This window comes from Loxodonta africana, chromosome 13 (assembly GCF_030014295.1).
Source record: "Loxodonta africana isolate mLoxAfr1 chromosome 13, mLoxAfr1.hap2, whole genome shotgun sequence".
In the NCBI taxonomy this organism is placed as follows: domain Eukaryota; kingdom Metazoa; phylum Chordata; class Mammalia; order Proboscidea; family Elephantidae; genus Loxodonta; species Loxodonta africana.
In genome coordinates this window covers 58,838,435-58,856,303 of record NC_087354.1, presented here as the reverse complement: position 1 = coordinate 58,856,303, position 17,869 = coordinate 58,838,435, and the positions used below count along the sequence as shown (strand labels likewise).

Sequence of the window (17,869 nt, the reverse complement as noted above, 5' to 3'; positions counted from 1 at the left end):
AAAGCTATTACTGTTATTACCACCATTATTATTATTTCCAAATATCTAATAATTCATTGTGCATGTTTATGGCTGTATTTTTTCTGATGTTCAAATTCTGTTTCTGAAATGTCTGATCATTTGAGTTTGCAAAAATCCCAAGGACCCATGTCATCTTGGTTCCCCCACCCTCTTAGCTCTGCTGCCTAAGCTTGGCCAAGTTCAAAATGAAGTGCCACTGAGGTTTACACCTGGGATTGGGGGTGGTGATGGAGCTCACAGGAGAGAGAAGTCTTCCTGTTGATGCTCTTTCCAAGATGCGGAGCTTTTCCTTCCTTATTTTACAAGGTAAACCTAAGTCCACTACTAGGTAACTGCGGAAACCATGGTGGTGTAGTGGTTAAGTGCTACGGCTGCTAACCAAAGGGTCTGCAGTTCAGATCCGCTGCTAATTGTGATTAGACTATGCCTCACCTGACCCCTTTCCTTTTTTGCTCCTCTTTTTAACTCTGCCTAGGAGTAGCAGAAATTGCTTTATTGACCAGGAATGACATTTATAGGTACTGTCATTGACCAGGATTTGGCATTTAATTGTGAGCAGGTTTTTAGGTTATATTGTGGGAGTTATTTTTGGAAAAGAAATAGCGTTAAATTGAATAGTTAGTAGGATGCTTGGTGTTTTTTTTGTTTTGTTTTTAATTTCTAATTTTTGTAATATGGTTTACAGAGTGAAAGAATCTTATCTATTGTTGCTTTTCCTTCCCTATGCATTTTACAGTATCATAGAATTTTGGAAGCTGAAGTTATGTCACTAGTTACCAGTTGCTGTTGAGTCAATTCTGACTCATGGCAACCTCACACCTTTCTTCTGAGGAGCCTCTGGGTGGACTTGAACCTCTAATCTTTTGGTTAACAGATGAGTGCTTTAAGTGTTAACACTACCCAGGCACTCCTTGGAAGGTATATTGGTATCATTGATGTCCAGTCCCTTTACTTTTTAGATGAGGAAACAGACTTATAGACATTGAATTTTTGCTAGGCTTTGTAACTAATTAATGACCTAGTGAACTAGTTAGTGACCTGAGTGAACTGAGGATATTACCAAATTAATTTCCTTGGTTACTATGGGACTCCAGGGGGAGGGGAGATTGGGAGATTGCTTTAGACCGGGTGATCAGGAAAGATTTAAAAGAAGAGGAAGTATTTGAGCAGAATATTTCAGGACAGATGGTATTTGTATGAATAAGGTTGCAAGGAAAGCAACTTTCTGGAAGAATGGAATGATGGGAACGTAAGTAGGGAGGCCAAAAAATCACAAAATTCAATAGATAGTGAATCATTTTACTTTGTAACTTTTCTTTTTTTAAAAAAAATATTTTGTTTTAGGTAAAACTTTACATAGTAAATCAGGTTTCCATTTAACAATTTCTGCACAACTTGTTCCGTGGCATTAGTTACATTTTTCATAATGTGTCAATATTCTCATTATTTCCATTCTTTCTGTTCTGTTTTATTACTCTAGCTTCGCTGCCCCTCCTTAGCATCTCGTCTTTGTTTTAGGATAAATGTTGACTGTTTGGTCTCATACAGTTGATTATTTAAGGGAACACAGTATTCACAGGTAGCATTGTTTATTTTAGAATCCAATCTATTATTTGGATGAAAGGTGACCACTGGTAGTGGTTCAGTTCCAAATTTAAAGGCCATCTTAAGGTGATAGTCTTGGTGGTTCCTCTAGTCTCCATAAGTCCAGTAAGTCAGGCCTTTTTTAAAGGAATTTGATTTTTGTTCTACATTTTCCTCCCTTTCTGTCTGGGACCTTCTGTTGGGTCCCCGGTCAGAATGGTTGGTAGTGGTAGCCGGGTGTCATCTAGTTCTTCTGGTCTAAGGCTAGATGAAGCAGGTAACCTTTCTGCAGAAGAAATGTAGTCTACCCTTTAAAAGTAACCCAGGGCCCTTGAGTCGATTCCGACTGATAGAGAACTAATTGAAAATGGGCTTTTTTTTTTAATGTAGAAAATGACACAAAGTTTTTTATTAAAATTAATTTGTTTCAGTGTGAAGGATGGATCCAAAGTGAGAGAGTGACAGGAAATAGGAAGCCCTGTTTAGATATACTGCGTAGGTCTGCTCATGATGTCATGAGTCTTGGATTAGAGCAACAGGAGCAAGGTTGCAGAGTAAGGAGAGGAGAGCAATTTCATGAGGGAAAAAACACAACTAGCTCGACACATGACAGGGAAGACATAAAATTATGTGGACTCATCCTCTCCTCAGAATGCCGACTCCTGAGAGAAAGTCCATGTGTTTTATTCAGGCTTTGACAGGTTTGGTCTGGTTATGTTATACAATCACCAGATTGTTTGATTGTGATAAACATTTTCCCTTATAAGTGGGAAAATCTAGCTGTGTGAATAAGAAAATAGTTTTTTTTCCCTTACTCAATTTCCTCGATTTGTCAGCATTGATGGAAAAATGAAGTTTAGTGTTTCTTTTCTTTAGAGTAGACATTTTCTCTGGATTGTTTATCGTTTGCTATTGTGTTTATCATTGAAGGGGAGGAAAGGGGCATAGGTTTTATAGCTGTTAGGAGTTCAAATGCAATGATTAGTAAGGACACACAAATTTTGAAATAGTATTTTATGCCTCTTGATCTCAGGTACAAAACACGAGATGAAGCAGTTAAATAGCAAAGCGAGACAGGAGGGACAGAGAATTAAAGTAAGTGTTTTCTATATATTGCATCTATGTTCCCATTAATCTCTGTTTTGTTATGTAACTGCTCATTCTTAATGTTCTGAATGTGAAGAAAACTATGGGTAAGAAAAGGGTGTATTTTAAAGTTAGGTTTATATAAACCTGTGAGAGTAAATGTTTCGTATTCTTGGTTGTTTTCAAAACATGACCTGCCTACACGTTGTAATCTTAATGTTCTTAATTAAATAAGAAAGAAATTGGGTTGTGATCATGTAAACTCCTTTTAAGTCTCTTGCCAGCAGATATCCAAAAAGAAAGGAATCACATAGTGATTTTCCATTTTAAGCTAGTCCAGGCTCCCATGTTTTCAGTCCAGCTCTTCTTCCTGGGGACAGCTGCTGTTGAGTTGCTCTAATGTAGATCTTTTTGAAAGAACCTTTTTGTCAGTCTCTCACCTCACCGTGAGGTTCATTTCACTTTCTATGCCTATGAGATATCTTTATCAGTACTCACCTTTACAATTGTCTCTTTCTAAAAATCTTCTTATTGTTTAATATTTAAAGTTAACAACCGGAAGTCAAAGCTTATTAATCTTTGAGTTTCTCTTATGTCCCTTTTTTATAGTTGTTGAGGCCTTTTTAACAGTCTCTTTGCTAAATTGCTGTTGAGTATTATTGAAATAAGCTTAGAGGTTTCTTATTCAAGAGAATAAAATGTAGGGCAGATTCGGACTGAACATAGTTTTGGGCCAATTTAGCTTATTTCTGTTAACAGTAATAATGATAACTAGCATTTGCCACAATAGAGCTTACAGAACTAGTTTTATATTGCCTGTTACTATCCTCATAACCAGCTCCTCAGGAAGCCATTTTAAAAATATTCTCTTCATTTTTTGAGATGAGGAAATTGAGGCTTGGAGAAAGTAGTTAACTTGCTAGGTATTAAACAGCCAGTTAAGTGGTACAGCCAGGCCTAGCAACCAGGGTTTATTATGACTCTAAATTACTGGCATTTTCTACCAAAAGAGACCCCAAAGCGGTTGTTATTTCCACTTGTCCAGAACTTTAACGACAGAGTAGCAGTTGTAAAATAATGATATTGCTATTATTATTTCTTATGAAAATATTTTTCATATTTTATACATAAAAAAGAAGAATGAGTCATGGAATGACTCAGACAGGCTTGCTCCCTGGTTTCACCACTATATTTGACCTTGGACAGGATATTTAATTTCTGAGCCTCATATTTCTCATCTGCAAAGAGATGTATCTTAAGAATTGTGTGAGAAGCCAATAGGGGAAGCTTTATAATAAAGTACTCAGCACAGTATCTGGAATTTATTAAGTACTTTATGTGTGTTTGTTCTTCTTTGTTCCTCTTTTTACTTCTGATCTCATGAAAATTTACCCATCCATTCTGATATGAAACCATGTTAGGAATCTTACAAGTCTTGGATGCCCCTTGGAGAGACAGCTGTTCTGAATTCCTAGAGTGTGTGCTGAATACGATAATGGACTCATGGTATTTAAATGCCCAACATGAGATTCTATGAGTTAAAAAAGTTAAATTCTGTTTGTAAAATTTCATCTTTCAAAAAGTTCACTGCTTTACAGATTTTGGGATTTAGAGATTATTGGGAAAAAGGCATGAAGCAATCCAGATTCTTATGACAAGTTGTAGATTCTAAGGAGGAGAAGGCTTCAGTCCCTCAAATCTATTTAAAAGAATGCCTCCATTACAAGGTAGATAGGAGACCTCAAAGAGCTTATACATGTCAGAGGCTTAGTGTGATCAGAAAATGTTAGTTCCTTTTGTGATGAGCTGTTGTTGTATACTCTAATATTTTTGTTCTTAGAATAACAAGCCTAAAATGTTTTCCTTCAACATATTGAACTGTTAGACCTTCAGTGCTGTCAAATGGAAATAATTACTTTAAGGTGGTTTTATAGCATAATCAGTGTGCTATTTTTTTGTGTGGAGCAGAGCATATTCTTGATGTTTAGTATAGGTGCTTATTTTGTGACTAAGCAAACAAGTACCAGCTGTCCTAAACCAAATAGTATTCTCTGCATTGGTGATCCCACTAGGTCTCATTGGGTCTACTTTTCTGAATTCTTGATGTATACATGTTATTCTTGATTTCCCACTAATCTGTCTTCCTGTTTTACGTCACTTTTCCTCAGTATGTTTCTTCCCAACTCTTGCAGTCTTAAAATTTTCTGTTAGATATTTATATTCTTGTTTATGGGCTGTTCACATTAAACATCTGTTTTTCTCCACTCCTTTTATTCATGAAACATTTATTGAGATTTCACTATATTCTGGTTGTTTGAACTTGTTGGGCAAAACAAAAATTATCCGTCCACACTCCCTGGTCAAAAGAAGCGTTTGTCTCTTGAGGAAAGCAGAGATTCTTGTGCTGTGGAATGATAAGAGCTGTAGTAAAGAGAGCCCAGGGAGTAGTGAAAGCACAGAAATAGAAGCAATACTTGTTTGTGAAACATCCGGGGCACATTTTATACCAAACGAAATGGTAATTTTTTTGTTTAGATTTTGGTGAAAGTATGTGCAGCAGAACATGTACCCATTCGTCAGTTTCTACATGTATAGTTCAATAACATTGTTTACATTCTTCACGTTATGTCACTATTCATATAAGTGAGGTCATACAGTGTTTGTCTTTTTGTGATTGACTTATTTCATCAGCATAATGTTGTCCAGGTTCACCCACGTTGTAGCATGTATCAGGACTTTATTTCTCTTTACAGCTGAGTAGTAGTCTGTTGTATGTACCACATTTTCTTTATCCATTCATCTGTTGTTGGGCACTTTGGCTATTTCCACCTTTTTGCTATTGTGAATAGTGTTGCAGTGAACATAGGTGTGCATGTGTCTGTTCGTGTCACAACTTTTAGGTCCCTAGGATATATCCTATCAGTGGAATTGCTGGTGGCTCTGTTCTAAGTTTTTTGAGGAATCACCGTACTGTTTTCCACAACAGTTGTACCATTTTACATTCCCACCAGCAATGGATTAAGATTCTGATCCCCCCACATTCTCACCAACATTTGTTATTTTATTTATTTATTTTTTAATTTTGATCATTGCCATTCTATTAGGAATGAGGTGGTATCTCATTTCAAAATAAATCATGAGCCCTTATTACCACTACCTTTTCAGAGTCTGGAAACCCTTGGTTTGAAACGATTGCTTTAAGGCAGAGGGCTCATTTTAGAGATGAGGAAAAAAGATTCTGACAAGTCAGGGGACATGCCAGAGATCATGTGGCTGCTCAGTGGCAGATACCTAATCTTACTATGTTAAACAACAGATTTTTGGCCATTGATTGTAAAATGGAGCCCTGGTGGCATAGTGGTTAAGAGCTCGGCTGCTAACCAGAAGGTTGACAGTTCAAATCCACCAGCTGCTCCTTGGAAACCCTATGGGGCAGTTCTGCCCTGTCTTATCAGTAATCAGATATTTGGGGACAGGTGGTAATAAGGAACACAATAGCACAACAGCAAATAAGATGTCAAAATTCGAAGATTCTCTTGAATAAGCCATTTGAATAAGTGCTTTGAGTTTTGTGCAGGAAAAGTTCGTTGTTCAGTCTCTGCCTCTGCATTTGCTTACATTATGCTGCTGCCAGGGCTTCCAATGATAAGGCAAATCCGTGGTCCCTATCAGGTCAACCTAGCTAAAAACTCACCGTTCTGGACTTCCACTTATGAACAGAAGGGAGACCAGATTAACCCTCACACTTGAATCAACAAAAACCTGAATGAAAAATGAAACAACAATTTGAGACATTGGACCTCAGGCACTTCAGGAGAAACAAAGTCAATACTATAAATGCCTCCGTTTATGACCTGGAAAGACTTTCCACATCACAGCAGACAAGGAGTCAGTGCAGAGCTTGGCAGTCTCCAAGATGAGGAAATGGAGATGGGCATCTTGGGAGGCCAAGGCAGCTACTTTACCAAACAAGAGTTGTAAAGAGGAGATAGGTAAAGGGGTGTGGGGACAGAGAGTTTATGTGTGTGCATATGCTCCATGGTTCTGAAGAGGGCCCCCCTCAAGTGTTCAGCTGAGTACTGATAAGAATGTGTGTGAGGAAACTACCTCAAATAAAAGAAAGAACCATCTGAAGTGAACAGAGGGAACGGTCCTCAGAGTTTCTGCCAACAAGAGAGGAAAAGCCTAGTAATTCATGAGACGTTTTGTAGACTACTCAGATAGTCATTGCCTCAGTAGTGGGGAAAATTAGGCCTAGGTTGAAAGCGTCTTTGGTCATGCCTGCTGTTTTTAGTTGCTGTCGAGTCAGTTCTAGCTCACAGCGACCCCATGTGTGCAGAGTATAACTGCTCCATAGGGTTTTCAAGGCTGTGACATTTTGGAAGCAGATCACCAAACCTGTCTTTGGAGGCACCTCTGGGTGGGTTCAAACTGCCAACCTTTGGGCTAGTAGTTGAGTGCTTAACCATTGGTCATGCATAACAAAGCTTAAAAGACCTAATCAAATTATTTCTAAGTAAACTATCGTAGAACAGGGGTCAATAATATTTTTAGGAATACAAAAATATTAACTAGATAATATTCATAATGTCTAACCCCTAATAAAAAATTACCAGTCAGGTAAAGAAGCAGGAAAATACCACTTACAATGAGAATAAAAAGCAATGAGACTCAGAAATAACACTGATGATAGAATTATAGATGAGGACATTAAAACAGTGATTTTAAGTATGTTCTATATTCTGAAAGGAAGAGGACCGTTTGAACATGATAGAGGCATGGAAGATATGAAAAATATAACATCTGAGATAAAGACACCAGATGGGATTAGTAGCAGATTGGAGATGTCTGGGAAAAAAAAAAAAAAGTATAAGGAACTTGGAGATAAAAGACTGAAAAAACAGCAGAAAGATGAGTAGACATCAAATAGCTTAATGTGCATGTAAGTGAAGCCCCCAAACGTGAGAAAAAGAGGGCAGAAAAAATTATTTCAGACAATAATGGCTGAAATTTTTCTATTTTTAGTGAGACCTATAACCCGTAGGTACAAGAAGCTCACAAAGCCAAAGAACAAGGAAATTGATGAAAGCTATTCCAGAATACAAAATAAGTTGATGGAAAACACAAATTCTAAAAGTAACCAGAGAAAATAACACATTGAGTACAGAAGACTAAAGATACTGATGACAGCAGACTTCTCCTTGGAAACAATGGAAGCCAGCAGATAGTAGAGCAATAACTTTTTTAAGTTCTGAAAGGAAAAAAGAAAAAGGGAAGAACCAAAAACAGAAGAACTGTTAACCTGTGATTCTACACCCTAATGAAAAAAATAAAGAATATTTCAGACACATGAAAGATGAAAAATTTCATCACCACCATAGCTGCAAAACAAGAAACCTGAAAGGAAGTCCTCAGTTAGAAGGAAAACAATACAAACTAAAAATATAGATCTACGCAAAGAAATGAAGAGCACTGAAAATTGTAATGACGTGGTTAAATAGGTATGTTTTCTTTTACTATTGAAACGTCTTTAAAAGATAATTGACTGTTCAAAGCAAAATAACAACAGTGTGTTGTGGGGTTTATAACATACGTAGAAATAAAAAGCACGACAGCAATAACATGAAGGCTGAGATGGAGGTATACTATAAAAAAATACTATAGTAATGTTTTTATACTATACATGAAATGTTATAATATTACTTGAAGATAGACTGTGGTAAGTTAAAAATGTACACTGTAAACTCTAAGCAACAACTGATATAACAAAATTGAGTTACAATTAACAAGCCATCAGAGAGAAACTGAATTCATAAAACATTCAAAAAGAAGGCAGAAACTGAGGAAGAACAGAACAAAGATGAGATGGGAGAAATAGATAATAAGATGGAAGATTAAAACACAACCATCTAAATCACATTAATGTAAACAGTCAAAATACTACAGTTATAAAGGTAAAAAATTGTCATATTGGATTAAAAAAAGCAAGATCCAACTATATGCTTCCTACAAAAAAAACCACTTTAAAGACATAGTAAGTTAAAAGTAAAAGGATGAAAATGCTAGTATTGTTTAAAAAAAAAAAAAAAAGCTGGAATGGCTGTATATCAAACAGAGAAGGTATCAGAGCAAAGAATATTACTAGGGATAAAGAGGTTCATTTTAGAATGATAAAAAGGTATATTTTACAAGATACCACAACAACTAAAAACATTTATGTGCCTAATAATAGAGCTCTAAACTATGCAAAACAAAAAATAGTATTGAAAGCAAAAATAGACAAATCCACAATTAGAAATTTCAACTCCTGCTCTAAATGATAAAAAAAAAAAAAAGACAGAAAATTAGTAAGGATATAGAAGACTTTAATGAGACCATCTGTCAGCTTGGCCTCACTGACGTTAAACAATCCATCCAGCCACAGAATGCATATTTTCCTATGCACAGAGAACATTTTCCAAGACAAATCATATTCTGGGCCAGAAAACAGAATAAATTTTAAAGTATTAAAGTCATGCAGAGTATGGTCCTGTATATACAAAATCCCAGAGAATTCACTGAAAAGCTTTTAGAGCTAATAGAGGAAGCTAGCCAAGTTGCAGAATACAAGGGAGTGTCCAGGCTCCTGGTCGGCATCACCATGGCGACAACAGAACTCAAAAGTGTTGTCCTGTGAATCCTACTAGGATGTGCAGTACATTTGTCATCATGAACTCTGAACTAACCCTCGTGGACATGGGTCAGGATCTAAAAATCAGCATCAGTCAACACTGTTGCTGTGGCAGCCAGCACATCACCGAGCATCAAGAGAGGATAAACTAACATGTTACCCTACTTACGTCAGCTTTTGGTGTTTCAACACCTGGAGTACTGCATGTAGTTTTAGAGAGCCTTACAGGTAACTGAAGAGCCTGGTGAAGATTAATGCATTTAACAAATGTGTCTTGAACATTCGTTATGAAAAAGGACCATTGTTGGACCCAGGCCAAACTAGTTCAGTCAATAATATAGTTAATGCTGAGGGTTAAGTGAACTGATACGGAATACAATCATAATTTCTTAGCTTTTTACCATCTGGAAAGTTCATCACACATTATATATGACTTACAAGTGAATTTTGGAAGCTTTCCTTTGTAAATTTGGGATCATCTGCATATAAAACTTTCTGATCCAGTATGCGATGTGAGACTTTTTTCTTAAACAAGAATATATTTATAGTCTAGATAGCAGTTTGGCAATTTCTAGTAATTTGAAGATGTGCATACCTGCTGGTGGATGTTACTAGTTGCCGTTGAGTCAACACAGCAATTCCACTCCTAGGTATTATTTAACCTGTAGAGAAAATGTCACGTAACTTCTTACATGTGTATAAGGAGACATGTTACAAGAATGTTTATAGTAACATTGTTTGTAAGAAGGAAAAATGCGAAGCAACTTAGATGTCAAGTGGAGACTGAATAGATAACTTGTTTGTTCATAAATAAAATATTATGTAGGGATGATGACAAACCAGTGCTATCCGTTACCAACATGCATAAGTTTTTCAAGTTGAGCGTTAAGTGAATAAAGAAAAAAGTATGGTGCTATTTAGATGAAAAATTTAAACATGAAGAATGATGCTATTAGGCAATATACATATGCAACAAAATATGAAGTAATACATGAAAAGGATAAAAAGCAAATTCAGAATAGTGTTTACTTCTGAGGGGAATTTGAAAGGATTCTCTAGGTTTATCTTTTTCATTATTTTTATTGTGCTTTAGGTGAAAGTTTACAGCTCAAGTTATCTATAGGGGTTTAAAGTATATTGATAATGTTTTATTTGTTAAGGTGAGTTGTGGGTACATGGCTATTTGTTACATACGTTTTATATGTCTGAACTAGGTAAAAACACTTAAAAACTGGAAGAAAATGTGTCAAAATGTTAATGTTTGCATTTAAGTGGAGATATTGGGAAGTTTTTCTCCTCTTTAGTTGATGCTATTTCCCTACATTCTGATTTTTCTACAATGAAAGTGTGTTTTATTTTAATCATATTAAAGAAAAAAAAACAATTCGTTACCTTTTAAAAAAAAAACTATATTTTTTAGAAAGGTAACAAATAATTGTCATACAAATTTTGGAAAATATAAATGAAAAATTCTGAACACCTTTGATAATCAGTTTTAGAATTTTTTTGCCTAAAAATTTTATAGAGGTTAAATATTATAATATGTGAGGGTTTTTTTTGCTTTTATTTTTCCCACTTAATGTTATAAAATAAGCATTTAAAATTTTGGACTTGTATTTTAAAAATTGTTTTAAAGTATTTTACTGAATGTAAGAACAATTGTGCTCATTGGCTGGTGCCCCTCCCTCTTGCACTGAGTTGTTGCTTCTTTTAATAAAGTTAGGTTGTGCCTATATTTACTTATTTTAATTGATTTCATGAATATCAGCCAATGTTTCAAAACATTGAGAGGCTATTATGTGCTCAGTCATAATACTGTTGATTTACAGCAGTGGAAGATAAAAGCTTTAAAATATGTAAAACCTGAGATTTGTTGGAACAGAGTATTGTTTTAATCCAGTAACTTTCTTTGACTTAATTTTGCCCAGTTACATACTGTATGCAGTAGGCAGATTTATGGAAGTGGCAGTGGGATCATGGCTTAAACATGTGAATTCTTGAGGACTTCATGTGGTATGTTAGTGATAGGAGGAGGAGAAATAAGAGCGGCTAATTTTATTTTACCATGTGCCAGACCCCATGATGTACAAGATAGTATAGGCTGGTTCTTCTCAAACTTTTTAATGTGCGTATAAATCTTCTGAAGGTCTTGTTAAAAATGCGGTTTCTGATTCCTTAGGTTTAGGGTGTGGCTGAGCTTCCACATGTCCAGTAAACTCCCAGAATTTGCCAGTGCTGCTAGTCTGAGGACCACACGTTTAGTACCAAGACGTAGATTAGTGCTTCATAAACTACCTGTCAACAACCAGGTTCTTATTCATCCATTCATTTATTTACATTTTCCAATATGTCATAAGCAGATGCTTTTTTAAATAAAGAATGAATTTATAGAAAGCAAAGTGGGGAAATTACACGTTAACGTGAATTTAACCTCTCAATAAACCTTTTACAGGTGTAAGATCAATTTCTTAGCTTGGGAATAAACTAAACTAACAGGTTTCCTCAAAATTTTTATATACGGGCAGTTCCCCGGTTACAGACAAGATCCATTCCTGACTCTGCCTTTGAGTTGAAGTTGTAAGTCGGTAACAGCTGCACATAGTACTTACTTAGCTTTGCTTTAGTGCAGGAAGGGCTTGAAGCCTTATCAGTGGTTTAAAAGCTGCACGTGCAGTGGGTGAAGGTGCTTGTGATAAAGAATTTGTTACAGTGGAGGTTGGTTTAGTTGTTTCAAAGTGAGGGCAAATTCACACAGCATGAAAGGGCAAGTATGAGTTGTCTGTAAGTTGGACGTTCATGACCCGGGGATTTACTGTGTGTGTCCCTGTATTTCATAGTATAATTTTTTAATGTAGTTAATCTTGTGAAACAAATGCTCTAGTTTCGTTATCATTCTATACAGTGGCATAAAATTACTTGGTCAGATTACTTTAAATGGCTATTGAATGTTTCAATTTCTGTGCTTACCTTGTTGATTGGTAACAAACCATTGTTGGACAAACGTCAGTCTGCTGATTGTACTTTGGCCACACTGACAGAGTAGCAGAAAGTTACTAGAAAGGAAGGACTTACTAAAGGAAAAGAAGAATCCATGAGTGATTTTAGGTGGTGTGGTTTAAAGTATATCCAGAATTGTTTTGTGATCACTACTATAAATTCTAATTAGACAGAAGACAAAGAGCATTATTAGAAGATTTTTCAATTTTTTTCAATTTTTTAAGTTGCATGAGAAAGCATTTCTTTTTCTTTTCCACATGACTTTCCCATTTAGAAAATGTGTGGAATTTTAAAAATGATATATTAACACAAAAATGTAACTTTTTAATAAATCTTTGACAGGTGTAAAGTCAGTATATTAGTTCAGGAACAAACCAAGAAGTTTCCTCAGAATTTTTGTAGATGCTGTACTGCATTTTATGGTACGATTCTTAAGGTAGTTAATTTTTCTCATCGAGTTTATTTTTAGCTGTTTTGATTTTTGTTCTATCTGGAACATCACTTTCTGAATTGGAAAGAATTTGTCCTCTGTAGGTTTGCTGGCAAAAACTAAACATTGGAAACTGTCAACAGAATATTGTGATTGTGGACCTGAATACAATTAAAAACCCATCTCTCTGTCAAGAAAATTCATTATATGTTAGCGCATGACCTGTTAAAGGATAACAGTCTGAAAACACTGAATATTAGTGCTTTCAGAAATAGACCTGACTTATTAAAGTGGGCATTGTTCATTTGTTCATTCATTAACAGATATTAGTCACCTACTATGTGCCTGAGGGAAACCCTGGTGGCTTTCCACTCCTTGCAAACGCTATGGGGCAGTTCTGCTCTCTCCTGTAGGGTCGCTATGAGTCAGAATCGACTCGACAACAACGGGTTTGGTTTTCTTTTCTTTGGTGTGCCTGAGAGGAGCCTGGTGGCCCACTGGTTAAGTGCCAGGCTTCTAACCCAAAGGCTGGTTGTTTCGGTAAAGATTTACAGCCTTGGAAACCCTATGGGGCAGTTTTTCTGTGTTCTATAGGGTTGCTATGAGTTGGAATCAACTCTTTGGCAATGGGTTTGGTTTTCCTTTTTTTTATATGCCTGGTAGTGTGTTTGTCACTAGTGATAGAGTAGTGAGCAAAAAAACAAAGTCCTTGCTTTCAGGTAGCTATTGTCATCAAATCAACCCACCTGTCTTTTTTGTAGGTGTATTTACCTGAGAAAGAGTCACATTCAAAGATTTGTCTTAAAATGTATAACCTTATTTAGGCATTTATTTTGATAATTTCTTTTTTTGTTTTTTGTGTTTTAGGTGAAAATTTACAACTCGTTAATTTCTAATAAATTTTATACGCATGTTGTTATGTAACACTAGTTGCAACCCCTTCAATGTGACAGCACACTCTCCCTTTCTATCCTGGGTTTACCCTGTCCATCCAACAAGCTCCTGTCCGATTCTGCCTTCTCATCCTGCCTCCAGACAGGAGCCGCCCATTTGGTCTTGTGTATCTGCTTGAACCAAGAAGCAAACTCTTCATGAGTATTATTTCATGTTTTATAGTCTAGTCTAAGCTTTTTCTGAAGAGTGGGCATTGGGAATGGTTTCAGTTCTGGGTTAACAGAGCGCCCAGGGGCCATGGCTTTGAGGGTTTCTCCAGTCTAAGTCAGACCGTTAAGTCTGGTCTTTTTATGTGAATTTGAATTCTGCCCCACACTTTTCTCCTGCTCTGTCAGGACTCCCTGTTGTGTTCCCTGTCAGGGCCATCATTGGTGGTAGCCGGGACACTATCTAGTTCTTCTGGTCTCAGGCTGATGGAGTCTCTGGTTTATGTGGCCCTTTTGTCTCTTGAGCTAATAATTTTCCTTGTATCTTTGGTGTTCTTCATTCTCCTTGCCTCCAGGTAGGTTGAGACAAATTGATGCATCTTAGATGGCCACTTGCTGGCTTTAAGATCCCAGATGCCACTCACCAAAGTGGGATGCAGAACATTTTCTTAATAAACTTTGTTATGCCAGTTGACCTAGATGTTCCCCAAAACCATGGTTTCCAGACTCCAGCCCCAGCTACTCTGTACCTCAAAGTGGCTGTGTTTAGGAAACTTCTTAGCTTTTGGTTTAGTCCAGTTGTGCTGACTTTCCCTGTATTGTGTGTTGTCCTTCCTTTCACCTAAGATGATTCTTATCTATTACCTAGTTAGTGAAATTCCCTCTCACCCTCCCCACCCTTGTAACCATCAAAAACTGTTTTCTTTGGTGTTTAAACCTTTTCTTGAGTTCTTATAGTAGTGGTCTCATACAGTATTTGTCATTTTGTGACTAATTTCACTCAGCATAATGCCATCCAGATTCATCCATGTTGTTAGATACTTCACGGATTCATTGTTGTTCTTTATCATTGTGTAACATTCCATTGTGTGAATATACCATAATTTGTTTTTCCATTCATCTGTTGATGGGCCCCTAGGTTGTTTCCATCTTTTTGCTATTGTGAACAGTGCTGCAGTGAATATGGGTGTGCGTATATCTATTCGTGCGACAGCTTTTATTTCTGTAGAATATATTCCAAAGAGTGGGATTGCTGGATCATATGGAATTTCTGTTTCTTGCTTTTTAAGGAAGCGCCAAATCAATTTCCAAAGTGGTTGAACCATTTTACATTCCCACCAGTAGTGCATAAGTGTTCCAGTCTCTTCACCACTTCTCCAACATTTATTTTGTGTTTTTTGGATTAGTGTCAGCTTTGTTGCAGTAAGACAATATCTCATTGTAGTTTTGATTTGCATTTCTCTAATGGCTAATGACACATTGCATTGGGCAGATCTGCTATAAAAGACCTCTTTAAAGTGTTGCAGAGCAAAGACGTCACCTTGAAGACTAAGATGCGCCTGACAAAAGCTGTGGTATTTTCAGTCACATCATATGCATGCAAAAGCTGGGCAGTGAATAAGGAAGACCAAAGTAGAATTGACACCTTTGAATTGTGGTGTTGGTGAAGAATATTAAATATGCCATGGACTGTCAAAAGGACAAATAAATCTGTTTTGGAAGAAGTACAGCCAGAATACTCCTTAGAAGCAAGGATCGCAAGACCGTATCTTACATACTTTGGACATGTCAGGACGGATCAGTCCCTGGAGAAGGACATCATGCTTGGTAGAGGGTCAGCGAAAAAGCAAGATCCTCAATGAGATGGACTGACACAGTGGCTGCAACAGTGAGCTCAGGCATAATAATGATTGTGAGCATGGCAGAGGACCAGGCAGTGTTTCTTTCTATGGTACATAGGTTTGCTGTGAGTTGGAACCGACTCAACGGCACCTAACAACAGCAACAACAATGGCTAACGGTTGTGAGCATTTCCTCATATATCTGTTAGCCGCCTGAATGTCTTCTTTGGTGAAATGTCTATTCATATCCTTTGCCCATATTTTTTAATTGGGTTATTTGTCTTTTTGTTGTTGAGGTGTTGCAGTATCTTGTAGATTTAGAGATTAGACCCTTATCGGATATGTGGTAGCCAAAAATTTTTTCCCAGTCTGTAGGTTCTCTTTTTACTCTTTTGGTGAAGTCTTTTGATGAACATAAGTGATAATTTATCATAGGAGTAAATAAAGAAATAAGAATTCTTTCCTTTAAACTTCATTTGATATTCCTACTTACTTCTTTACCCTGTCTTCCTGAGGCTTAATCATTCATTTATAACCAGGTGTTCAGAGCTTTCTGATGTCTTACAGCTTCTGGCTGATTCTACTGACTTTGACCACCTAGGTGCTCTAGGCTGTAGGATATCAGTACATCGTGCAAAATCTTGTGACTCTTTGAATGCTGAAAGTCTCTCTGTACTTGTTCAATCCAGTACCTTATCATCCTCTTTTTTGATAGTTACTGGGTGTTCTATGGAGAAACTGCTTGAACATTTGTAACACCTAAGATCCTGTAGCAATTTAAAGATTTAGCAGCTGTAACCTGCCATCCGTCTGTCATTATTGAGTACCTGCTGTGTATGTGCCAGGCATTGTTTTGGGCATGTAATTGTGGGAAACCCCTTGCCCCTGCCAAAAAAAAACCACACAGACCTGGCCATTTATTTTGTGTTTACTTTGTGCCAAGCCCTTTTACAAGTTCTACATATATTAACTCATTTAATTTTTACAACACCCTGTGAGATGCAGGTAAGATTATTGTCCTCCCTATTTCATAGATACGGAAACTGAGGCCAGAGAGATAGTCTGCTGCAAGTCACACAGCTAGTCTGTGCAGTGCTAGAATTCAGAGCTGCCCGTCTGGCTCCAAAAATTTCACATGCATACACTATACTGTGCTGTGCAATTATAACAGATAATTGTGGCATAATTTAAATGGCTGATTAACTAGACGATTTCAGCAAGTATGATCAGTGCCGTGATGGAAGAGCTCTGTACTGTAGGAGCGTAGAATAAGTTCTCCCATTTGGTCTTGTTAGGATGAGGGCAGCTTTCCTGAGACTATAAATCTTTATTGAAAGAGCCTTTTTGTCCCTCTTTTAACCACTGGAAAGAATTGATGAGAGTATTTTTAAATGCAACTATACAATGTTTTTCATACGTAGAAATAACAACATAGGTTAGAAAAACTATGGGTTTATTCTGAGCTTTGGTGAGTCCTCTGTTGATTTTTTTTTTCTTTTTTTTTCTGTTGATTATACCTTATTAATTTTGTGAAATAAAGTTAAAAAAACAGGTATTTAAAAAATTAACCAAAGGCAAAAGTTTTGTGTTTTTGATTTGACGAACCAGTTGTTGTTGTTAGGTGCTGTTGAGTCGGTTCTGACTCATAGTGACCCTGTGTACAACAGAAAGATGAGCTGCGGGGTGTTGTGCCATCCTCACAGTCGTTATGCTTAAGCTCATTGTTGCAGCCATGTGTCAGTCCATCTCACTGAGGGTCTTCCTCATTTTCTCTGACTCCCTGTGACAAATAAGAGGAGATTAGTGTTATGTAAGTAATACAAGGTGCCTTTTTCTGTTTGTTTTTGATTGATTATATGCAGTTTAGATTAGGTTAAGAATGCAGGCAGCCTTGATTGATCACTTAGGATCTGTTGTCATATTTCAACAGGGATTGATATTTCTAAATTCCTGCACCATGAAATGAAGATAAAAGTTTAAAATGCATTTTATAGAACACATTTCATACTATCATAGCTTTAATGAACTGTTATGCGTCCATAGATGGGACTGTTGAAGATTTGCAAATAAAAACAAGTTGTAATTTTGAAGATTTTAAGTATAGAATATAACAGTTTTTATTCTCTTTATGTATTAGTTGATTTTTTCAACTGCACATCTTTTGCATGCTTTCCATTTTTTTTTTAATTAACTTTTATTAAGCTTCAAGTGAACATTTACAAATCCAATCAGTCTGTCACATGTAAGTTTACATACATCTTACTCCCTTCTCCCACTTGCTCTCCCCCTATTGAGTCAGCCCTTTCAGTCTCTCGTTTCGTGCCAATTTTGCCGTCTTCCCTCTCTCTCTATCTTCCCA

General features: G+C 36.6%; 1 protein-coding gene across 8 annotated transcripts in view; it reads left to right on the top strand.

Annotated features, from left to right (window-relative positions):
• TCF12 (transcription factor 12) overlaps nt 1-17,869 on the top strand; it is a 340,614-nt gene that overhangs the window by 107,376 nt on the left and 215,369 nt on the right. Inside the window, exon 3 of one of the 8 annotated variants that reach the window (XM_023558275.2) lies at nt 2,639-2,700. The exons of the other annotated variants lie outside the window; for them this stretch is intronic. Coding sequence (XP_023414043.1) covers nt 2,653-2,700 — 48 coding nt within the window. The 5' untranslated portion in view covers nt 2,639-2,652. The remainder of the gene's footprint in view (nt 1-2,638; nt 2,701-17,869) is intronic. 8 annotated transcript variants of the gene reach the window in all.